At 44.4% G+C, this 25,597-nt stretch overlaps 1 protein-coding gene across 1 annotated transcript in view; it reads right to left on the bottom strand.

The window, feature by feature from the left end:
• Window positions 1-1,319: 1,319 nt before the first annotated feature.
• The window catches only part of LOC103358059 (B-cell lymphoma/leukemia 11A-like), a 32,491-nt gene continuing 8,213 nt past the window's right edge, over window positions 1,320-25,597 (bottom strand). The window contains exon 3 of the mRNA XM_008282866.1: window positions 1,320-3,875. Coding sequence (XP_008281088.1) covers window positions 1,888-3,875 — 1,988 coding nt within the window. The 3' untranslated portion in view covers window positions 1,320-1,887. The remainder of the gene's footprint in view (window positions 3,876-25,597) is intronic.

The following is a 25,597-nucleotide window of genomic DNA, read 5'->3' as shown; positions in this document are numbered from 1 at the left end:
ATAAGAGCAAGTTTTCCCTTGAGCGTCCGACTGTAAACTGGGAAAATTGAACAGTGCACGTAGGTAGTCCCAGATCTGAAATCTGGTTCTCATTTTATACTCAACCGACTGTACCTCCGATTAGAGAGACAGATACAGAATCCAAGGCAGAGTGACAAGTGCTATATCATCGACAATGACAGGGGGTGGAGATAAAAACAAAAATACAGCTACCAGAATGAGGTCTAGAGTTCGTTAACTTAAGAGAAAACAAAACGTGAATATTTTACTCTTAAAAACTTGTCTGGAAGGGGTAGTTTGCTGAAAAAGAAAATTATTTTTGCTGAATACAAATACTTGACTTTTGATTTAGATGTTCATTTAAGATAGTTTCCAATGTGAGTTAATAAAAATAGGTTTCAGATTACTTAAGGGTTTCTAACATCTAACATGGGTAAAGAGAATTAACGTTATAAGGACATAAACTTTTGAATTGTAGAGACACCTGGTAAACCCACTCCCCACTCACTACCCCGACTCTCACCCACCTATACGCTCCTACACCCACCCAACCCTCACCCAAAATCTGTCTGGCTTCCAACTAAATCCCACTCTGTGGTCTTCAAGTGACCGCTGGCTACACTGCCTGCCTGGCTGACACTGAAGAAACATAATTCTGTGCTACTTACAAAAAAAAAAAAAAACCCTGCAAACTTTTAATTTTCAAAGAAAATAAACACTCTGGAAAATTAAGAGCTTTACGTTGGTTAAAACGACTCGTCAGAGTACCCTCTCAGTATGGTACACATGTACCAAAAAACACCTAATCCAAAACTCTACACTCCAAACTCCTACTCCTTTTTTAGCATGTAACATGCCAGTAAACAGAATTGTAATCTTGAAAATAACAATATACAAGAGTCAGGCAGATAAATGATTTACCAGAGATACGCATAATGTTTTTTTTTTTGTTTGTTTTGTTTTTTGTTGTTTTTTTTTGTTTGTTTGTTTTTTGTTTCAGCTGGTTCTCTGCGCTTTTCTTAGTCCAAAAAAAAAAAAAAAAGACAGGGTCAGGTGCTTGATGCAAGGACCTGCTTATTCCATATGTGCACAAAAATGTCCTGTAATCTTTTATAGCTGAAACTCCGAGCTTATAGCAAAAAGGAGGTTTAACTAATGCAAGTAAAATATCCAAGGCACTCTTTGTTGTCATTTCACACCATATTGTTAATTTCATTGCTGTTTGTAAAAGAAATATTTCATGGCGCTAGTGCCTAGCATTTCATAGGCAGCCCAATTTCTTATATATATATATGTATATATATATATGTGTGTGTGTGTGTGTGTGTGTGTGTATGTATATATCTTATCTCAATGTTGCATGGAAAATCTTTCACAAAGATCAGTTTTAAGTGTGACCCTGCTTGTCTTGATGGTTTTGATAATATGACACTGTCCACTATGTTCCAACACAAAACTTTACATGATATGTAAAACAGTCTGTACTGTATGCAGCATGGGTTTTCATAACTATTTTTTCTTTTTTTTTTATGTTGAAGAAATCAAACGTATCAACAGCAACACATGTACAACCAAACCCACCAGCCGAGGACAATTTTCTCTCTAAGTAGCCAAAACACACTGAGCATGCTGTCCAGTTACAAAAAATACAAAACGTGTAAATTATTGCACAATAGAAAGGCTCAAAAAGTTTTGCGTTTGATGCAATAGTATTGCCCCATTGATGGATCATGCATCCAGCTTTTTCCAGTTGGGGATGAGAACAGGGCTGTACTGTGTACTGGTGTCTAACCCTGTTGTCCTTTCCCCTCACTTATCAGCTAGTTAGCCAGGGTTGCTTTTTAGCCAGGGGAGCTGAGAGAGAGCTGCCAGCATGCTGCTCTTTGCCTACTCAGTCTTAATGTCATTAGCCAGAGGGCGGTCACTGTGCCACTTCTTCATGTGTTTCTCCAGAGTGCTGTATACACTGAAAGGCATGTGGCAGATTTCACATTTGTACACATCCTTGCCCATCTGTCCATGGGTCTTCATGTGGCGGGTGAGCTTTGAGCTCTGGGCACATGCATAGCTGCACAGCTCACATTTGTAGGGCCGCTCTCCAGTGTGACTGCGTCGGTGCACTGTCAAGTTGCTGCAGTTCTTGAACACCTTGCCACAAAACTCACAGGTGTCACTGCGGCGACCATCCTTGGAGCTTGGCCTGCCATTCCCGCTGCCGCCATGGGGAGTGCTGGCCCCACTGCCAGTGCCGCTGCGTCCCGAAGCAGCCCGTTCCCCGTCCAGCTCACCGGGCGGGGTGGAGAAACGCAAGCTGCCGTTTTCTGATGAGTGCTCAGATGAGGAGGCGAAGGGCGATTGTCTGGAGTCCCCACCTGTGAAGCTGATGAAGGGGTCCTTGAGTTGCCGAGAGGCAGCGTAGCCAGCTAGCCACTGAGAGTAGACGTTCTCTGTGTTAGGGATGGTTGGTGTGGGGGGGTCAAGGTCCTTCTCCACCTTGATGCGCTTGGACAGGGGACTGAGGGAACCAGGACTGACTCCTCCACCAAGCAGCTTCCTGGACAGGTTGTCATTGGGTAGAGATCCCAGGCCATTGATGGTAGTGGTAGTTCCATCATCTGCCCGGTCCGACTCCATGGCTGAGTCCTCATCACCATGCTCCTGCGATAAACTCCGGCGGTGCGGGTGGAGGGCATCGCTGTTCTGGTGGTGTCGGGCCCCTTCTAGTCGCAAGCTGAAACGATAGTCATTCCTTTCCTCCTCGTCAACTCCAGGCTTACTCTCGATTTCCTCCTCCTCTCCCTCCTCCTCCTCCTCTTCCTCCTCCTCCTCTTCCTCCTCTTCTTCCTCCTCTTCCTCTTCTTCCTCTTCTTCTTCCTCTTCTTCTCCATTTTCAGGCATAAGGCCATTGTTTTCACTCTTGAACTTGGCCACCACTGACTTAAGAGCATCTGTAGCACTGCCCATCAGCTCACTGGTACCAGGTTCAGGGGAGCTCGCTGTCGAGAGCCCGTCATCCGACTTGGCATTTAGCACTGAAGACTTGCTCTGACAGTGTGTCTTCATGTGGCGTTTTAATTTGCTTGCCTGCGTGCAGGCATGGTTACAGAGGTGACACTTAAATGGCTTTTCCCCCGTGTGGCTACGCCGGTGAACAATAAGGTTGCTCTGGAACTTGAAGGTCTTCCCGCAGAACTCACAAGATTTTGCCTTGAGAGGGGTGCCTGGTTGGACGGTGCTGGATACAGGATTAGGGGTGGAACGTGAGCCAGAAGGTGACTGAGATGTGGAGAGGGGGGGTGTAGCTGAAAACGGAGGCTTAGAACCTGGCTGGAATGGTTGCATCAGCCGTTGCATAGGGTTGGGCCTGTTAGGGGAGAGAGGTGGAGAACCTCCAGTGGCATTGCCAGCCAACTCACGTAGACGTCTAGAGAAGTCCATGGTCTGAGGGGGATCTAATGGCACCGAGTTCAGCCTCATCACTCTGTCAAAGGCGCTGGGATGATGGGTTGCCAAGGCCAGGTCATCCGGGCTGAGGTGGTGGCGTGGTGGTGGGCTGAACAGCGGCGGTGTTCGGGGGTACCGGCCCTCGCGAGGTGTGGACACTGAATCCCGGCCAGAACCAGAGCCCGGCATCCTCAGGAGGCTGTACGGACTACCATCAGCCAAGTGGACAGCGTGGAGGGGAGGCTGGGAGGAGGCACAGTCACCCCCCATTCCAGGAGCTGCAGCCACGCGGGGGGTGAGGGGGCTGCCAGGCTCGCTCTCCAAATAGATGCGGAAGCCGTGGGTGTTCTGGGCATGCTGGAGCAGGAACCAGGCACTGGTGAAGGGCTGTTTGCACGTGGTGCAGGTGTAACTGCTGGGTTCATCTTTATCTGACAAAAAAAAAGGGACACACAAAGAGAAATAAATGTACATTTTAAAGGATTGAAGTTGATTAACCAACAAAGAAATATTATACTGTAATTGCAGAATTTTTTAAAAAGATACACGACACTTAAATGATGAAAGTGATGTTTTAAAATAGAATGCAGAAGCAAACCCAATTCTATTTTTTCACTTACAAAGTCCTGACGTGCATTACATCGTTTATTAATTCAGGTCAAAATGACTGTGGTTAGATAGAAGGATTAAAATAACATTAAAAATCCTGACATACCACTGTGAAATTTGATGAAATAATTCTTTTTCATATAAAAAAATACACAATCTAAGAAATATAACGCATGTGAAAAACTAAACAATCATTTAAAATTTTTTTACACTTCAGAACAACTGAATAAAAGAAAATATCTCAGTCATAAAATACACAATTTACTCAGTTGAGAAGGCATAGGAATATTTCAAACAATAATTGACTTTCAATAGCACTTGCACACTGACCTGAGATTTGCCTGACAATGCACGCCTAATCTCGTTAAACACACTCATCTCTCCTCCAATGCCTTGTTTACAGAATTAGCAAGGCTAAAGTGGGACATGTATCTGATGCTGCATATTAACACTGAATACAAATAAGAGGTCACATGTTAATAAACTGTACCAGCGTTTATCACAAAAACCACACATTCACAGCAAAAAGAAGCAAAGGGGAAAATTGTGTATGTGTGTTTGTGTGTGGGTGGGGAGGCTCCTATGAAAATGCATTTCATGCATTACTTTTCTATTTCTGATATTTCATGCTTTATGGATTTATTTAAATCCTCTCAGGTGAATAGAAAAGGAGAAGAAGGGGAAAGCAGAAGTGAGAGATATGCAAAATAAGAAGCATCCGCCACTTGCAAATGTGCTCCCTCTTTCATCTTTTGGCTTTCTTATCCTTGCTTCTCTTTTTTCTGTTTTCACTGGAGGGCATTTTTCTGAAGTCATTTGCAGACACTGAACCCAAAACCATGGCCATACTGTGCTAGAGAGGGAGAACAAGGCAGTGGGAGAGAGGAAGATAGGTCGTGTGTGCATGATTGAGACTATGAGCGATCCCTAAGATGGTGGATGGACAGTCTTGCATGTTTTAAGCCTGCTGTGGCTGAGAGACAAAAGGGTGAAGAAGGGGCAGAAAAAGAAGACGGCTGCTGAGAAAAAAGAGGGATGTTGTGGATGAGCAATAGAGAGAACAGGCTGGTGTTTTTGTGGTTCATCTTTCTAGCTCGTGTGTCCACGGCCACCGCAGCCCCTTTCAAACAATCTCAGTTAAAGACCAGAACACGGCATAAAATGTGCACCCAATCAAACCTCCACGCAAACCTTTTTCTCTTGACTGAAAAGAGTTGGAAGGGGGTATACTGGTAAATTATGGATCATTACAATCTGCAAAAATTACAGTTAATTGCTGCCACCTGCAAGGGGCTTTGACCCACTATGGAATTTTTCCATCATAAAAAAGCCATTTGCCCATACACATTTTTTGCTCGCTCTCTCATAAGCACAAATAAAATGTGCCCATTACATTGGCTTTGGCTATATGTACGTTTCCTGATTATGTGTGTGTTTTTATGGCTTTAAGTAGAAAGCCCCATATCACTCGTAAAACGGTTGCAATAACCTGGCCTCTCCTGTTCTCCTTTGCTTTGATTTGCAGCCTATACACACTTCCTCATTCCTGTCTTAATGTGTGAGCAGAGAGTGTATATGCACGAGGAGAAATAGATGATTTTTTCCCCTGTTATTGTGAAGGACATGAGAGAAAGATGGGTGGGGTTTGGCTAGAATGTTGTCTTCTCCTCCGAGACTCAGGCGCGTCTGTCAGAGGAAAAGAAAACACAGGGGGGATCATGGAAGTGAAGGAAGGAGGCAGAGAAAAAGGAAAGGGAGCGAAGAAGGGGGGGGAAGTGTGGCGTGAAGGGAACATTCCTAATGACAACCCACCACATTTCTGAAGGGCGCAAGAGCCACAACATAGCACTTCAAAGCTGCTAGTCCATTCATTTTCTATCTATGGACATTTGACAAACTGTGCTCATGCCACAAGCAGTGACGATAATTGTTATTCCCATCCAGGCAGTGGACACATTGATGGGCATCAACAAACCAGACCAATGCATGCCCAGATTCACAACAATGGCAAAGAAGATATCTAAATAAGCCCACTATTGTCCTTAATAGCTGTCCTCAAAGGGATGGAGGGACAGTTATTCAAAAAGATAAAAGACATTCTGACAAGGCGTTTGAAGACCTTGAAGGTTTTTTTCTCTCTCTCGCTCTGTCTTGCTAGTACAGAACTGTGTGAGGGAAGAAGGATGATCTTATAAACGAGTCTGTCCTCTAATGGAATAAAGGAGAGCTCCCTCTCGCTCTCTCAATCTGTTTCTCTCCTTCTAGTAACTTTAAGTCTGTGGCGAGCTGGGGCTGGAGAGCAGGAGAGCTGGGGCTAATGCTGGATCTCCAGGTCCCTTTGAAATAGGATCAGCAGAGAGGAGAAACCACACTGACAAGCCCTTAGCTGCCATTTCATGGCAGGGGCTGAAAGAGGGGACATTGGAGGAGAAAAGACAGAAAGTATATAGGAGAAGTGAGAAAGGGCATGAGGATCAGGAGCAAAAAAAAAAAAAGAAAGTGGAATAACGATAAACAGAAAAAAGAGAAATATAAAGAACTAAAGAGGCAGAGCCCAGAGGACAGACATAAAACAGTCAAAGGAAGAGAATAGGGGGGTTAACAAGTCTTTCACAGCCATTTCAGTGCATTGTAACACAAAGCAGGGAGAGGATATTATGGTGCTGGTAACGGACATTGCACTGCTATCTGGCAGAGAATATGATCTAGGGCTCATGCAACAAGCACAACTGACACAAGGACAGGAATGAAATTATGGCGCCTTAAACAGCAGATAAAGTCGCCTTACACCATCCTCATGCCGCCATCCCAAACAACAGTGTTGACCAAGCAATATACAGTCTAGAACGTCTAGTCGACTGAGGCGTACACTTTGCACATGCAGATTGCTCTATTGTTAGTGACCCAACCCCCAAACCTAGTTCCACACACACACCAAGGCTGTCTTAATTGCCACATGGAGAATGCACAGAGAGAAACCATCCCATTCTCCTTTATCCCAAATACAGCCACCATCAAACAAAGCAACAGATGCCAAGACAGCCATGATGTCAACCCAGCATTGGCAGGTTAATGATGCCTTAAGAAAAAAAAAAACCCTGTCATCAGCTCTCTTATCCTCCCTTCATCTCTCAATAAAACCCACCACCACACATCAGCACACTCCTTCAAACTTTCTAGACATACTGAAAAGTTAAGAGACTTGGCTTGACCTTCACTTCTCTCTTTTTTTTTGTTTGTTAGTTTGTTTCGTCCTTGACCAACACTGAGAGTGGGCTCAGGCCGTCCTGGTGTGACCATGCAGCTTTCACTGTTATTGGTCATTTAGCTAATGGAGGAACGAGCTAACAGGATTAGCAGGCCTTCCAAAAGGAGAAGGATGAGGAGGGAAAGCACAGAGACAGAAGACACAGGGGGGGACGCAACCCGTCACCACCATTTCCCCAAAGTTATCAGTCGCCGCGGCTCGAGAGAGCACTCAACACACACACCTGAAAAGTGATTATGCTAATAGCAGGTCTTTGCCAATATTCATAAGTGTTTATAGGTGTTGGAGTGAGTGCCTTGGGAAGACGGAGGGTTGTCAATACAGTGCCTCTTAAGAGTGCCTCAGCCGTAACTGCCGTTAATGTGATTACTACTCTGTTTATGTCATTAGGGTATTCACAGTCAGGGATTGGACAGGGGTGAAGGGTGAAGCAGGAGAGGAGAGGTTGAGGAAAAAGATGGGGGGAGTAGCGGAGGCTCACATTAGAGAGTATCCGTTGTTTTCTACAGTCATTCTCTTTCACATGATTTTTTTAGGTGAATTATAATAGAAATTAAAACTGTTAACAAAAGAATGCAATAGATTTCGAGAGTAAGAGAAACATCTGTCATGCTGGGATGCTGTGTGGGATGTCTTCCTACATGTTATCACCTTAAGTTGCTGTATCCATCTCCACTTCTGTTTGCATCTGTGAAAATACCTGGTAGAGCAAACTGGCTGGCCTTGACCTTACCTCCTTACTTTTATGCCTCTATCTGTTTGTCTGCACCCTGCATACACACACACACACACACACACACACACACACATACAACCCAGCTTATACACTCACTTCTTTGTCCGGGGCCAGGCTTCGTCGTGGTGCGCTGAGCCACTGGCCACAGACAAAAGGCTTGTTTGACCAACACTTGTTCCTGAGACAAAGCCGGATGCAGGAAATACAGTTTGCAAAACAGAAAGCCGCGCCAACTCTGGCTGGTGTTGGGAGTCACACGTTACACATTTGGGAGAAACTGACCACTAGCCACCACATTAATCACACATGGAGAAGAAGAAAAAAAACGGGGGAAAAGAAGGAGGCATAGAAAGAGACAGTGAGGGAAAGACAGAGGTAGACGAGGAGAAGAAAAGCCTAGCTGGCATGAACAAGCAAAGGAGGGGGAGGCAGATCTTCAGATAAAGACGCATGGTGGTCTTTGAGGGCCTGTGCCCAGTATAAAGTAATCTGCTGGCTGTGGCTTTGTCTCCAATCAGACTTTCACACTTCTTACCTTTCCTCTCCCCTTCTCCATCTACTGAAAGTTGATAAGAGCAACAGTGGAACTGAGGAGTTTCTCTGAGCCACTAAGAAACCATTATGGACAGATGGCACCCACACAGTGGCCCAATGAATGCATGCACCATACACAATAGACAAATGTGTGTGTGTGTGTAGCAGGGAAGTCAGCGTGTTTTTCATATGGATGTGCTTTTGCATGCATGTGAGCGTTTTCTTTAATGGGCATCGTGAGTATGACCACATTCCATGTCTGCATATATTCATGTGTGTGTGTGTGTGTGTGTGTATATGTGGTCATTTATATTTAATACACTTGGCACAATCATTTCAAAATTAGCATTGCAGTCTGTTTCCCTGCGTAACCTTACTCCCTTTGATCTTTTCTCGGTTGAACTGTGTTTGAACTGACCATCCACCCACCCATCTATCTGTCTGTCCATCTTTCTTTCCCTCCATCTATCCATCCATTCATCCATTCCGAATAAGCCCAGCTGGACGGCTTCGTGCCTGGGTGCGGCTCGGGTCCGGCAGACCTTATAATAGGTTGGGCCAGCCGTGTCTCTGATGCAGATCATTATTTGCTCTCTGCTTACCAGCGACGGTGGGAGGCCGCACACTATTGTTTCTCATCCTAGCTTTAATTGTACAGTGAAAAGACCTCTGGGCTTCTAAGCTTAACCAGTCTAATTAAATGGACCATCGCTTATGTAAGCATCCACAGAGATTATTTATTGAGTTGGGATCCGCTTCACAGGATCAAACCACCGTCAACAAAAGCCAATGCTCAGTGGAGAAGGTATTAAATAAAGGAGTGGACTCAAAGAAACCGCAAACTGCCAAGTGTCAGTTTAAGCACACATATCCAGGTACATAAGAAGACTTAATCAAGCAGGAGTATTTTTGGACTCGGGCAATATCCCAGATGGGCGAGAAGTCTCTGAGCACTTCAGAGGGGGAATGTGAAAAGTGTTCTGTCAAGGAAAAGATATGTCTCAATAAACTCCAGCTTAGGGGGAGGAGAAGAGAGTGAAATGAGCTAATAAAGAATATAACACAGTATAATATGTAGAATCAATGGAATTCAATAGAATGTAGTAAAATACATGAACATTTCTTGGCTTCTTTACTATCAAAATGCAGACATTCAGATGACTGCATCTGTGTCTTTCCTTACAAGTATCATCCTTGTTTGAAGTGCAATGACAAGATAGCCTCCGTACGACACGAAGCCAGCAGCCTCCGCTTCACTATCTCTGCATAGCTCAGCTTATGACAGGCCAGCGTCCCTGCAGAAAGGATGGAGGGGGACCAGGGAGGTCGACTAGCTGCACATTTCTGCATAAATCTCCAGATAGATAGCATCAGGAGAAGAGAAACAGGGGAGGGAGGCAGGCAAGCAGCGAAGGATGATAAGGCCCCCAGGGCAGGGCATTCGACACTGTCAAAACTGTTTCGTCTCTGGCTATTGGACGAGTGGAGCGCGTTATGAGCCTGCATACCATTTGCCAGGACGTGATTCGGTTTCACCGGAGCATACAGGGCCCTGCATCTGACCTCTCCTCTTGTTCCCTCCTTGAGTCTTCACAGACATGCAAGGAGATGGACAGAGCATCACAAACACCACATGGGAAAGGACTATGAGGATCTGAAGCAGGAACACTGCATTACAACAAAAGCTTGAAAAAAGAAAAAAGAAAAGAAAAAGATGCTGTGATCAACAGCAGCTTTACCGGTGAATATTCTGAACAATATGAGTCACAAGCAGAAATTAAAAGATGTCAAGATGTGTCTGGTTTAAAATTAGCAAATAACAAAAAAAGCTTCACATGACTGATACATGTCAGGACAGTCATTTTTGCATCACGTTTAGTCACTCAAAGACTTGATCTAAGGAGCAAAAACATGTACTGCTGCCTGGTTCTATTTTTGTTGTTGCTTCATTACATTTTTTCCACTGTAAATTTGCAAGTTTTGTTTTTTATGTACTTCATGTATTTCATTTAGTTTCAACACCCTTGTATCAGATACAGAATTATCTGTCCCCTTTCTCTACTTGTACACTTGACACACTTTCTAACATCCTCTTATGCTCAAAAATTAAGATGCTTTCCTAACCAAAACACAAATAAAATATATAGATCTTCTGAAAGTAAAGGTTTAATTTGTTTAAGTCCATAAAATGCTGCTGCTTCGAGTTTTTCGTCCACCTTTCTGTGCCTGTTGTGCCATATTAAGCACAAAAACAACTACAGTACAAGGTAAAAATCTGCATTCAAACACAGTGTGCACTTTAGATGGACCTGCACAAACAGTCACAGCTACATAAATAATACATTAAAAAGTAAGGGTGAAACAAAAAGCAAAAGTAAGGAGGCACTATTGAGCTCTGACTGAGGCAGTGTTAAAGGGAGGGAGAAAGCGAAAGAGTGAGCAGAAAAAGTTTAAGGAGAAGAGTGGGCAGTGAGACTTCCCCCTGATCTGCAGGCACAGACCTGTAGTGAGGGTATCTCCAAGCTGATGGAGGTCCGGACATATACTCACAAACCCACACATTGTGATGCACACACACACACACACACACACAAACACACGCACACACACACAGTAAGCCTGTGTGGACTGAGTAAACACTTGAGCCTGTCTGGAGAATAGAGTCATTCCCTCTTGTTCCCTGTCCCTCAGCCTGCCTTCGTTACTCCTCCTTCCTATTTCCTTAACACGCTCTGATGACAGCACCCAGAGAGGTTAGAGTGTGTCTATTCCTAACACACACCACAACCCACAGTTTCTCCCTCACCTTTTTTTCTCTCTCACATCCCAATAACACTCACAAACACTGCAACACAAATAGTTTTTCTTCTCTAAAGCCCAAAGGGACACTTCACTTGGCCGTAAACACCTGTGTCACAATACACTCCTCATCTTTTCCAGCCACTCATTTAGGTCTCAGAATCCATCCATCAGGCCAGTGTGAACAAGCCTTTTTTTTATTTTCTTGCTACCTTCAGCTGAGATGCTCTGTCACTGTAAATAACACTTCCAGAGAAAATGAGACACGAGTAAAAGTAAGGGGCGAGGCAGAGAAATATACTCATCATTATCTAAATCGCTTTGGGACAGCGCTGAGGGTGCAGCAATTTGAGGGTCGGTGCAGCGGGTTCTCTGTGCAAAACTCTGGTAAAATACTGCGCTTTTTTTTTTTTTTTGCTCTGGTGCTGGAGTGGGTTAGAAAACACAAACTTACGACTAATGCTGACCTGAGTTGTTTGTTCCTGTTCACAGTAGCCCCGGAAGCTCTCAAGCGTGGGCCATCACTTAGATACCAGCAAACAAGGGCTGTTTTAAACATGCAGTTATTTTTCACCCTGTCCTACCACCTCGGGGTGAGAGGACCAGGGCATGTGAGCTCGGGCCAACCATAGCAGCTCGTTATGCACAGGGAGCCTCGAGGCATTGTGGAGGGACATGGCACTTTAAAACAAGAGGGCCAGTGTGTTGGAGTGTCCCGTGTCCCGGAGCTGTGAAGGCTGAGGGTTTAACACGCGTCCCATCTGCTGTGTGTGACTGTGCACACAGTGGTTGAGTGGTTAAGAAAGCATCAATAGCCAGACTCTTTAGATCGAAGGGTGTCTCGGGGTCAGATGCAGCTAACAAATTCATTATTCTTAGAAACGGAGAAGGTTGGAGTCTGTCACAAGTTCAGTGTATTTTGGCAAAATTTTGCCTCAAAATTCCACATTTTCAAGTTCAAGTCACTTCAGTGACATAACTGGAGAAGCCTAATACATGAAGCACGCTGGTCCTGTAATAAGGACACGGCCACTAACAGGGAGACCTCAGTGCCCCAAACCACCACCATCCCATTTATCCAACCCTCCATTATTAATTCATCGAGGAGAAAAACTGTGTTGGGCCGTTGCTTGGCTCAGACGCTTTCCAAATCTTGATTAAAATTGCAAAATGGCCTCCTGTTCAGCCCTGATTCAGCCCCTTCAAGACATTCTGACAGAAGCAGGAAGAGACGTAGCGAAGCGAGGAAGTGGTCAGACATCCAAAGTGACCTACATACGCTTCCCTCTGTGCTAGAAGTTGACAATAATCTTACTGTAACTAGTCTGGAGGCTTGATGCCAACCAGGGCCGCACCTTCGTGACATGTTATTTTGAACCAGTTCCTCGAATAAAGCGGTTGCCAAATCACACTAGTCAAGGTTAGATTGTGTATTAAAGTGCAGCATATTCTTTCCCAGTGACACAGGACTGTAGTGTACATGCCAGAGGAAAGACGGTAGGGTTAGAGCAGGGTGAAGGCAGCCAGTTAATGTACATGTAACGTTTATCATCAATAACAGCCTGTAAGATGGATGGACCATATGCTGGGCAATGGCAGGCCACACTCCACACTATTCTTCATCTTCGAGACTTGCCGTACCAGATTCCTGCCTACTAATTGAAGACATGTGGTCTGATCAGTCACTACGGCAATGAAAGAAGATGGGTAAAATGGCGGATAGTAGGACCTAGTGCAGCCCAGAGAGCTGACACCCAGAACCCAACTGCTCTGTCGTCTGACAGACGGCAGAATTTGCCTTTATATTACGATACTTTTAACTTTGTGGTGCTTGTAAAAGAAATAAATAATCATTTGAAATCATGTTCAACACGGCTACCTGTGTCTTTCCAGTTAGATCCCATGCACACCCACACTGTCAGTGGCCTGTTAAAAACACAGCATGTGAATCCTTCCGCTTATTCTCCCAGGAGGTGTGTCAGGAACATGCATAGGTCCAAGCAGTAGTGAGCGTGATATTAATTAAGGTAGCCAACCTGTAGGTTCCTTTGTGCCCAGCTGTAGAGCATAAATCAGGCTTTTAACGAGGCTAGGGCCCTAAGATCTCAAACCGTGCTGGAATGCTACCTGCACAGCCATGCCAAAAATCTGTCTGGGTCTAGGGCTCCTATAGATCACCATGTTTATATGGAGGGCTATAGCGACCTACCCTGGGGAGGGAAGGAGGGAGGGCGAAGCAGAGGAGCAGAAAAGGAGGGTGGCAAAAGGGGGACAAGAGCTATTTCTATTGGGTCACTGGGTTTAAGTAAATATATGTGGTGTTGCTGTGTTCAAGCGTGCATGTATGTTGCAGGCATGTGCGCTGCAATAAATTCATCTCTGTTTCTGTGAAGATAAAAAGCAAAGGAAAACTAGCATAAGGCAGACAAGGCTAAAAAAAGAGCGATTAAGACAGATGAGGAGGACGCCAGTAATACGTGCAAACTCGAGCAAGAATCATCAGCAAATTAGCAACAGTCTCTCCATTAGGACACAGTTAACACATGTATTGGAAGAATGCCAAAATAGGCTTTTAGGCCTCAAAAAGAGTTGATGAACAGAACATGTGAAGAAAGCCTGTGCGCCTTTGGTGACAGAAGGATTTATTCACAGACAGCTGCAAGACAGGACACACGCATGTACAGACTGACTGGCTGGATGGTTGGTTGGTTGAGTCCACCTCCAAGCCATCGTTTCTGCACAGAAAGGGTCTATGAACTCAGACATTCCACAACAGGCACCAGCAAGACGCATTGACACACACACTTACACACACACGCACATAGTCAATAGGTAGACATGATGCAAATACATGCATTTACACTCACTCAAAAACATATTCACACAGAAACACTTTCAGTTTCTTTTTCAAATTTATTAAATACTTTCCAACTACACTGGAAAGATCACCAGCAATGAACAATATATAAATAAGCCAGCATACGTGTGTGTGTGTGTGTGTGTGTGTGTGTGTGTGTGTCTGTGTCTGTGTGTGTGTGTCTGTGTGTGTGTGTGTAGAGGTGCAGAAATTTGGATTAATGGCTGATCCGGGATGGGTAGAGCTGGCTCTCTCAGGCTGCACTCTGCAGCACCACCTGAGATTTATGGGCCAGATGTGCCATTGCTCTTCTAACAGACTATAAAACTTCATTTACAGAAGGCAACAGCGGAGTAAAGCATCACCATCATGCTCAAATGTAGCTACGCTGATTCAACTCCAAATCATTTAACATCTTTTTTTGCTTCAGCTCCTCTTTTTTCCATCTTGCTCGTGGCACTTATACAATCGCAGCCCTGACAGGAATGTAACGCCACTCCCTGTCAACATGAACGCAGGTTCTCAAGATCCACCCTGTCATTTTGAGAGCGGCTGACAACCCCTGGCTGTCACGGGGGTCACGGGGGCATCAACCCCGGCGGACTGCTTGTGTTGCATTCCGAGAAATGAACTTTGTTTGGTCAAGGTCACACTGTAAAGATCCTATATGCTCATTCCATACATGACCAGCTGATTTGGTTGCAAGCCTACAGAAAGGCCAAAGCGTCTGAGAGTGCTTTAGAGACGACCCATTCGGCTATCTCGTGCACCTATGACACCGCCACATAGATATATAAAGACATAAAAAGATATGTTTGCTCTTAAAACACATGGCCTTTATTGCTCTCGTCCGGTTTCATCACCTTTACAGCATACACAGGGGTAGCTGCTGAAAAGAGGAATTAAGGGCAGTGAAAGAACAAGGATATTATCTGAAGAGGAAGGGGTGTAGTTGAAGGGTGTCAAGAATGGCGTAAAAAGCTGTGAAGAGGAGAAGAAGGGAAAAACAAAAGAGTGGTGGACAGCTTTACACTGCAGCACCCCATTCTAGATTACATTAGTGGCAGCTGCTTCCTTTGTGTGGTTTTATGGCCTGGCCCCAAGAAAAAGCTGCTAAAATTTCATTTAATCTGCTGCAGAAACTCAAGTGTCTATCAGCCACTCAAACAAGGGGGCCTAAAAGCACTGTGCTCTCATATATCTGAGGCAAAATAACGCTAATAATATCTCTCTCCGTAGCCATACAGGCAGACATTTTATGTAACCAAAGAAGGTTTGCCTGTGCCGCTGGTGCATGGGAAACTGGCCCAGTCCAGGGGCAGGGCCTTAATGGTGGGTGAGGAAGCCAGACAACGTCCTCCTTCTTCCCTCCATCTCTCCCCCTTTTATCTTCACCTCCTGTTCATCCTCGCAAGTCATTAGCTTATGTTAATCACTTAAACTACCAAGAGTGACCCCCAATTTCATTTAGTATGCCAGTATATTTAACAGCAGATGATGACACAGCTGCTACAACTGATTTATTACTGTAAAATAATTGTATGGCTGAGAAATATTTTTTATTAATTTGTATTAACGTCTGGTCAGAAAGTGTGATTAGATAAATTTTATTCTCCCTCGATATTTCTTTTCTTTTAAAGTATATAGATATATACTAAAAAATATATAAAAATCAATTACTACAGATTAAATATGCTTCTATTCATTTGTTTTGTTTCTTCTGGAGCTGCATCGTGTTTAATGTGCTTTGAAAGAGCAGTTATTTTACCCTACAAACTCAAATTTGTGCCGAAAGCTGAAGTCTATAAACTGGCAACAAGTCAAACAAAAGTCATAGTTAAACAATCTCAGCATTATCTTTAACCGACTGACCCCAAAAACCCACCAGCAGATTTGAAAGGCAGGTTATAGTTTTAAATCACCAAAATTACACCATTTAGCACAGCCAGAATGTGAAAAAAAACAACTGAAAGTTTTTAGCTTTCCGAAGGTTTTTTAACTGCTCCTCTGTGACATGTTGCTCCATCAAAACAAAAACAAAACTAAGCTTAAAATTGTGATATTTCATCACTGTCATTGTATTATACAAGTCTCATTTAAAAATGTACACAAAATATACTACTTGCACTAACCAGATTCTGTGAAAAGCAAAAAATTCTGAGCTCCATGTCCCAACTAAGACGCCATGTCTGACTCTGCAGCAGCCAAGAAGTACCTGACAAAAATTCTCGGACTTTGCAGCTAAACTGGGATGAACTGCAGGCTGTGCTTTAAGTATGGATCTAAAATGAAAAAGTAAGTAGCAAAATAAATAGTATGTCATCACAATTTATATTTCTAGTGTTGGTAACATCTTGAAAAAAATTCTCATAAATGCTTATTACAAGTTTTTGCATTTTTTATGGAATAAATAATCAAAGAAAATTTTTTTTTTCTTTTATATGAATAATGCTATTATAAATGTATTCTGCTCAACAAAATACATTTTTGATTTCTCTGTCCTTCCTTGTGTTGTTTCCATAGAGGTGCAGGACTCTATAGAGGAGTGAAACATGACCCCTGAGTGAAAAACACCCAAAACCTGCTGTACTGCTCCTAAAGACCGAGATACCAAAAAACACAACTACACACAGCGTTTTTGTCAGCCGTGTTTGCCTGACACACGGATGGAGCTTTGACAGCAGTGGTAACTGACAGAAAGCAGCAGTACAGGCAGTGGTTAGGGGCAGCTTCCTTCCTGATCCATGGGCTCGCAAAGTGACATGTCCACATACGTCCACATATATTTGATTCAGATAAACTGAAGGGAGAGGTTGGGTGGGGTCTATTTTGCCATGTGATGCAACTGCTGAGGCCTAAGGCAAAAAGAAAAGGACGAGGAGGAGGAGGAGGAGGAGGAAGAGGAGGAGGAGGTGCTCGGGGCCCGTTTCTTCAACCTCTCTGATAAAAAGGCAGCAAGGGTGAGGAGAAGTAGGGAGACAAGGGAGAGAAAGAGGAAACTGAGAGGATACAGGAAAAGACCGAACCACCAAACGGAGATAGAAAACAGAGGGAGCGAGCAGCAACCAGTCTGGTGAAGAACTCCTCTCCTTATGTTTGAATGGGGCCGATCACAGACAAGGAAAAAGAAAAGCTAGTGACTTTATATCCCACATGAGAAGGTTTCACTTGCACACTGCTCATCCACTCAGGTTTGGCTTAGGCTTAAGAAACTGACACTGCTGTGTGAGGATAATGACAATGAGGCAGGGCCACCACATTAATAGAAAGACTCGTCGACCTTTCTCCTTGTCCTGCTTTTTTTTTTCTCGCTGTTGAATTAATAAAAAATCTTAGAATTACTGCGATGCTGAACATGTGCTACTTGTTGAGCTTGCTGTGTGAGCAGCATTTTTACAAAGTGAAAAACCACTGAGAGCTGGTGGGAAATTTGAGGTTTACTATGTAGTGTAACTGGTAGGTCTCTGCATCAATTTCTTCTTAGCATCAAGACTGGAAACAGGAGAAACGGACTTGGTCCAAAAGTAAAATTCACCATTCAGCGCCTAATAAACTGACAGACTAACACCTTGTATCATGTTTAATCCATACAAAACATGACTTTACATGCAGTTATGTGCTAGATTTTTTCATCGCATCGACTTCCTGGATCCTGCGTCTCACTGTTTCTCCATCCTGCAAATCAAAGCCGAGCCAAGCAAAGTGCGCCAATATCGATCTTCTCATCCAACTCTGCAAGTGAGCCTGAAAAATACATTTCCCAAAATAAAAAAACTTTCCTTTAATCTCCTGCTTCCTTCACTGAGACTGCAGTTTAATCAAAATGACATTAAATAGGGAGCAGAGCGTGCAAAAATTGATTGCTGATTTTTACATAAATTGTCAGGCAAAGGTTACAAAAAATAGCACTTTGAAATCATTGAGAACAATTTAATAAACATGGTGGCTCAAAAAAAAAAGTACTATGCTAATGGACATTCACACTTTTCCATATAAACCAGTGTTTACAAAAGCCAACTAACATAAGAAAGAAAGACGAAAGAAAAGAAAAAAATTAAAGGGAAAGCAACACAGACACAAATGAGTGCTAATGAAGACATAGCAAGCTGTAGAGAAGGGGGGAGGCGGAAGAGATCGGTGAGGCCAAATTAACCTTTTTAATTGGAGAGTGGTAGCCCTCTTTGGACCCTGCATTTGGATCCAGAGTGCTGACAGATGATGAGAGGGAAATGGCAGGCCTATTACAGGCAATCTGGCCCTGCAACTTGGCAGACCGATGCAGTACCAGAGCCTGGGGAGAACAGGGCATGTCCAGCATGGAAAACACTCCCTGCCAGACTGCTCACTGGCAAAGAAGGGCTTGCCTCAATAAAGGTATAAATAGAGAATGGTTATCTTGGCACTTTGAACTATGGGGTAAAGGGTTGTCATAAGGGAGTCTGGTTTCTTGTCTGATAACAAAATACTACCTGGTCAAGAAAAAGGAGAAGGGTTTTGCTTTAATGAAAGAGGGAGAGAACCAGTCCGACAGGTATGAAAGAAGAGAGCGGGGCCAGAGAGGGAGGCATGGAGGGCGGAAGAAACTGCAAAATTTCACACACCATTTGAGTTTACCTGACTTTGTACTTGTGCACATTTTCAAAACCCAAATACATCTGCCCCATGTTTGCAGCGGAGCCAGATGCAAGAGAAAAAACATCAGAGAGGATAACTTCCTGACGGTCTGTGTGTCTGGATGCGAGAGCCATGTTTATGTCTGGGGATACAAGGAAAACAAACATCAAGGTCAGAGAAGCTGGAGTCTGTCCAAGCGATAGATAGCCCCTTCATAACAGGTCTGCAGGCCTGTTTTAACATATGCCCCCGAGGGGACACCGGGATTTCATATTGAATATCTGGACCTTTTTGCACTGTTAAAGCTATTTCCCAAGTTGAATATTTTTTCACCTGACATCTGAAAGACACTTGTGAGCGAGCAGCATGATGTCATAGTAAAACCTCCAAATCTAATCTGAAATTTCTTGTCATGTTCTCTGTACTCAGTGCCAACCTTCTTGTTCATTTGTCTTGCTGTCCGGCGGTCAGTTGAAGTAAACATAATCCTGATGCCTGGTTCCTAACGCTGACCCCATTAACCAGACGACAGTGGACATCTCTAGGTCATCACCGCTAAGACAAAGAATAACCGGCCTGTATCTGTGCTCCCCAATCCCTTCCCTTTGTCCTCTTTGTCACTCTTCCATCCACACATTCTCTTTTTCTGTCTATCGCTCTCTCTCTGTCCATCTGTCTTGAATTATGTATTCTAATGCATTTAGAACAAGGCACAAAGTGGCAGACCACATTGGGCTGCTTTTAGTCACGTCATGCATCCCAGAGGATAATACATGAAAATCCATGAAGTCTTCACATGTGCACACACACCTCCTCATCTATCAGCATCATCTGCATCTGCACACAAATTCTAGCTTTCAAATTTCTCTATCACTCTCCATCTTTTGTATCTGTCTCTGTCCATAAACGCACACACACACACACACACACACACATATATATATACAACAGACACATGGCCGAAGAGAGCAGACTACCATCTGGGAGTAGTGGCCGGCTTTGTCTGGGGGGGCGGGGGGGGAGTGAAAGCGCCAGCAAGACCCCCCTTTCATACACACACACACACACACACACACACACACACATACACCATACACACAACCCTTTGCAACAGCCCCCATCGCCCTCCCCATCCAACTGCTCTAAGTGTGAGAGCTCTTCTCATACAATCTGCACATATACATATGCAAATTTGCAGGGGGGCATTATAAAAACAGCCATCATCACACACACAGACGCACAAACACTCTCACACACACACACACACACACACAAGTGAGATATTTAGTTGGCCTCTGCACCAAAGTAGCCACACAAGAGTTTTGGTAAAGAAAACATGTTTCTGAGAAATAGAGCAAGAGCTGGAAGGCTGCATGAAGAAAAAAAAAAGGGGAGGGGAGAAGATAAAAAGAAGTGGCTTCTTTTTTTTTATAAATAAACTAATGTGAGCATGTGTGAAATACATGCAAATGGGACTGCATACATTTACATGGAGACACGCAGAAGTACATGCATGCACCGAACTTATATTATCCCGTGCAGCATGCATGTGATGAATTTATACATAAAGACTTGCTCCAGTAATTGACACAAGATGTCATCACGTCTGTCTGCTGCTCTCAGATAAAGCATTATACAACTTTTGATATCAGACGTCCTTTTGATACCTTTGCCCCGGTTCCAATGCACAAATTTCTACATTCAGCGTGCATTTATATTCTTAAATTTATACCAAACGTCAAAATGAAATTAGGATGTTTGATGCAAGATGAATCAAGTTGTGTTTGGTTGCACTTTAAGTCTTTTGTCTAGTGTCCATTTTTTATTTTTTTATAATCAAAAACCCTGAGTCAGAGACAGACACCTGCAAGCCTAGCAGGAAAGCCAATGCCTATTCCTCTAATATTTTTACATAAACCTCACCACCACTTCACACACAACCTTTCACACAAGATTCACACTTTTTTTGAGAAACTACTTTTCTCACCTCAGCAGCTCAGTTCTGCTTTAGTCACGATCACATTTTTGTCCTCAAATTAGTTTGTCCTACATTTTTCAACTTAGTATTCAAACTAAGCGCATGTCCAAAACTGTTACCATCAAGTCAATGACAGAAACTCTCTAATTAAGTTTGCCAAAAAAAAAGAACACTGTAGTCTAACAAAGGATTTCAAATAAGAAATTCTACATTCCTACAGTGATGAACTCTTGGTTCCTTGAATTCCTTAGATGCTCGTGATGTGATGGAGCTTTCTGATCTGCCATCTCGAGGCAGGGTTTGTGTGTGTGAGCTGCAAACATTTGAAGTGGAATAGTGAACAGCCTGCTCTCAAAACTCAAGGGACACATCCGAGTCGTAATTAGAAGAGAAGCAGCATCCTTACTGTGCAGCATTCACAAACACGTTCACGTATGTACAAACAGTATACGAGATACGGTTACATGTATGGCTGACACAAATAGAAGGTTTCTCGCCCACACAGCACAACAGTCCATTATGTGCATCTTCCATATCAAATTCTTTTCCCCAGTTTTCACCACTCTCATGTTTGCTGTAATGTTTTCAGTACACAATAGCAGCAGCGGTGTTAAGCTCATGTTGCCCCATCAAGAGGAGAGCACCAACAACAACCAAACACTTTTCCCTCCTCTTCCCACCCTGTTTACAACCGGATCCATTTGTCTCTCACTTTGTTCCCACGCTCCCTCGCTTCTTTTCTCCCTCCTCTGCATTGTCCTGTGCCCTCAGGTTAGAGGTTCTCTCTGTTTCTTTCCACTAAAGCCTGGAAAACAGAGGAGGAGAGGAGCCAGGCTGGAGAGAGCACAGAGAAGAGAGAGAGAGAGAGAGGAGAGAGAGGAGGGCCGGGCAGCGAGGCCTGTCCGCCTGCCTTCCTTCGGCCTTGCTGGCTAACCGGTATGAACTGGTTCTGACATAGGTGAATCGGAGACGTGTCCTCTTTCCGCCTCTGGACAAAAAAGAAACCGTGGTGGCATTCCATCCACAGTCAGCAGGTACCAGGAAAAGTGTGCATCCATGTGTGTGTGCGGCTGTATGCGCAATATGTGTGAGTGCGAGAGTCGGTCTCCCAAGACCTTTGAGGCCTGGATCATTGCCAAGTTCATCTGTTAATGGACAGCTACTAGGAGCGCTGCCCCATCCCCCCTATTTCCCTCCACGCTGTGTCTCCAGCAGCCGTGCTTGCTCGCGACCCCCCCTTAACCTCCCCAACCCCCATCCAGGCCTGCTCAGATACAGGCCCTTCTTCTTCTTCCTCCTCTCCCTTCCCCTGAAAGCTATATCATTCCCTTTCTCCTGCTCCTCCTCCTCCTCCTCCTGACTGCCCCCCAACACTCTGTGCTTCTCCTATTCAAGATAAACAGAGTGCTTCAAGTTCAGGGGACACCCTGGGACCCTTTAACAAAGCCATCTATCATGCTGTCTGCCTCAGACTCCTTTGGCCATAGCGGGCTATGCTGCTGCTGCTGCTGCTGCTGCTGCTGCTGCTGTTACGTCTTTCTCTCAGTCAGGATGTGTGTGAACACCCACAAGCTGGACATGGAGCAGCCGGCAAGCCGGCTAACTCCCAGCTAGCCACTTGCACTAGCTGATTCCAGGCTGCTGGACAATTTCCCCATTGTGTCTCTGGCCCCTCCAAAACCACAGCAAGGCTAGACTGAAACCTCCTCCTCCTTAAACTGAGACCAACTCCCAACATGAAGGCATGCCACAGAGCGAAGAGCAGCACGCACATGTGAGCCACTTTCTCTCCACACCTTGGAGACAAAGTCCGCTGACCCTTCTCTGATTCCCCTCAAGTCAAACTGTGGGACGATTAACCAAACTGTCAACAGCTTAATAGTCTGGGAATAAGAGAATGAAAGTAGGCCTCCAAGCTGTGTGTAAACACTGTGGCGATTATGAATGGTACACAATAGAGAGAGGAGGGAGAGAGCAGTAAGAGAGAATCCTTGTTCACACTGCAACATTTATGGATGCAGTTATCTGTTTTTTGGCAGTTGTGCACAAATTTGTTGCAGAGAAATAGTCTGCAGCATTATCCTATATTCCAGGCATTATTTTATTGCTTATTATGAGCAGCAGCAATGTTGAGACAGCAGGAGGAAGTAAAATTAAATTCAGTTTAATTGCATGCTCATGTGCTTGGCGCTTTCTAGAAATAAGCTTTCGAGAAATAAGCTTTTAAGAAGGTAAATTTCCAGGATTTTACCATAAAGAACCGACTCCAGCTCCTGTTTCCGCGTGATGCTGACGAGAACTATAGCAGGACTTTTCACAAGTAGCTAAGAGGCCAGATCAAGAGTTTTTCCTGCCTAACTACTGTGACAAGAGCTGGCTAATCAACTCTTGACATCACAAGCTCACTCTTGGCACTTGCGTCATGGTCACACAAACACTTATGCATTCTCTTGTCTGTCTTCCACTTCCTCTCTTCCTCCTCTTTCTTCCTGCTTGTCCTCATGTATCTCTTCAGCAAACAGCCACAGCAGCACGGCCCCAAAAGCCCAGCAGCTGCAGTCCTCTCCAGGCTGCCAGAGAGAGGGGGACCGGCCTGCAGGTTTTAGAGCGCTAAATTATCCATTAGATGTTATCAAGTTGTAGCAGGGCGATGCCATTCTGCTAGGAACCATCAATCTTTCATAAGTCCCAGACACAGCGTGCATTGGGATGCACTACCAGAATCTCTCCGCTCCCAGCTCACCACCCGGCTCGCCGAACTGCACGCAAACCCTGAGAATATGTACACACAGTCAGGTGGACATGCACACACACAGTCAACAAATACACATGCTGACATAAACGCAGGCAGGTACACACTCTTGCACTCAAGCTCTGCAGAAACAAGCCGAACGGAGCTTGTTTAGGGAACATCCAGTTCTACATTTCACACGTTGTGTCTTTTACCCCACTTCCATCTCAGCCCCGCTTTCCTCCCCAAACAACGTTCTGAGCCAAGCCTCAAATTTACGCTGTGTCTCACTACTCCTCACACTAGCATCCCCTTGAACACTCTGCTTTTTATTTCCTCATCTCTCTCTCCCATCCTCCGCTTCTTGCCGTAGCCTGGCAGGCAGGCAGGGCAGACATGTTCAGAATGCGCTTCGGTAATGGGCTAATCAAAAATGCAAAACAATTGGCAATTACCGCGCGGGGCCCTAATGGTCATTAGAATTTACAACAAGGTAATGAACTGAGAGTCAGCTCAGTCCATGCATATTCATAAAGCAATCAGGCCTTTGAAGATTAAAGAAGCGCTTCAAATTTAAATGAGGGCGCCAGCATGTTATCAGTGAGATTCAGCCTGCAAAAGTAAAGGGTGCCTGGGACAGGAGTGTGCATTTGTGAGTGTGTGTGCGTGTGTGTGCCTGTGTGGAATGAGGGCTGGGGGTCAGTTTGGTGTGGGGAGGGGGATGGAGAGGAGGTGTAAGTATGTGTGTTCATGCATGCATCTGTGCATAAGTGATTGCTGTGTGTGTGTCAGTCTCATTTGTGCGCCAACCTGCGCCTGCATGCTTTTGTGCGAAGCATCCAAAACCATCTTATAGCCTAAAGTGAGTCTAATAACTAAATTAAGACACTCTCAAAAATGAATGAAGTCGCCATCTTCTGATCATCATTTAAAAGATGTGGGATTTGAATCCGAGATCAAATGTACAGTTAAGTTGAGCTATTAGGAGGCAATGAGCCCCCCCCAGAGGAATAAAGCAATCTGTTAGTACATTTATGAAAAACTGCAGCAGCAGACATGCTCTGCATGCTCACGGTAAAGCACAGCTAAACTTTAACACACACCCAAACAAGGCGGCTGTGAGTTTTCACAAGTGTAACATCAGACACAGGGGCCCTGTCTGCCCTGTATCGCTCTGGTTGAGATAAGGCGGCTGAGACACAGCTGTACGCGACCACCCACCCACATACAAAAGGCACAAATAGACTGAGACACACAAAAAGAGACACAATTCTGACCAGCTATGTCCATCACTGGGCCAGACGTTCGAGGAAAAACACTGGAGAGACAGATAGCGACCAGGATCAGTGGGTTCTAACATGATGCCTTCGTCACTGTGGCTCTCCCATGACCTCAGCATTATCACCCGAAGTAAAAGAAAGACAAAGCAACAGTCCTGCAGCACCGCAGCTTCAAACTCTACAGTCACAATAGGAGGAGCAGAGGTTGAGATGACATTCTGCAGGCTGTGATTATGAGACACAAAATAATGAAATCAGTTTAAGTGACCTAAATGAAGGCTTACAGGATTATGACAAAAAACGGGATTTTATGAGAAAAATGTCAAAGTAAAAAAATATCTCATCAAAATCTGTTCTCATTCTCACCCCAAACTAACCCACCTGCTTCCTAAAATACCAATTCTGTTCTTTTTGCTCTGATTCACCACTTTCTGAGCTACAGCTGTATCAAAGACACTTTTTCTTCTCTGTTTCTGTTCTGTCTAAAAATAAAGTCATTAACCTGCAGGTGGTGAAGCCGGCGACTGGCATGACAGGCCCTGACGCTGTCAGATGACCCCTAACCCTGTGATGTGACTGCCTGCCACGCTATTGACAGGACAGCAGCAGGACACGTTTATTTCTGAGGATACTTTTTCATCCAGCGTGACGTGGATGTGGACAAACAAGGTTGTTTCTGTTGTATAGCTTCGTTTGACAGTAGGTAAAGGGGATAGAAAGAGGCAATGGGTGTGTGTGTGTGTGTGT

Source organism: Stegastes partitus, unplaced genomic scaffold (genome assembly GCF_000690725.1).
Source record: "Stegastes partitus isolate 25-593 unplaced genomic scaffold, Stegastes_partitus-1.0.2 Scaffold288, whole genome shotgun sequence".
In the NCBI taxonomy this organism is placed as follows: domain Eukaryota; kingdom Metazoa; phylum Chordata; class Actinopteri; family Pomacentridae; genus Stegastes; species Stegastes partitus.
The sequence above is the reverse complement of the archived record's forward strand: the minus strand, read 5'-3'. Positions and strand labels throughout refer to the sequence as shown.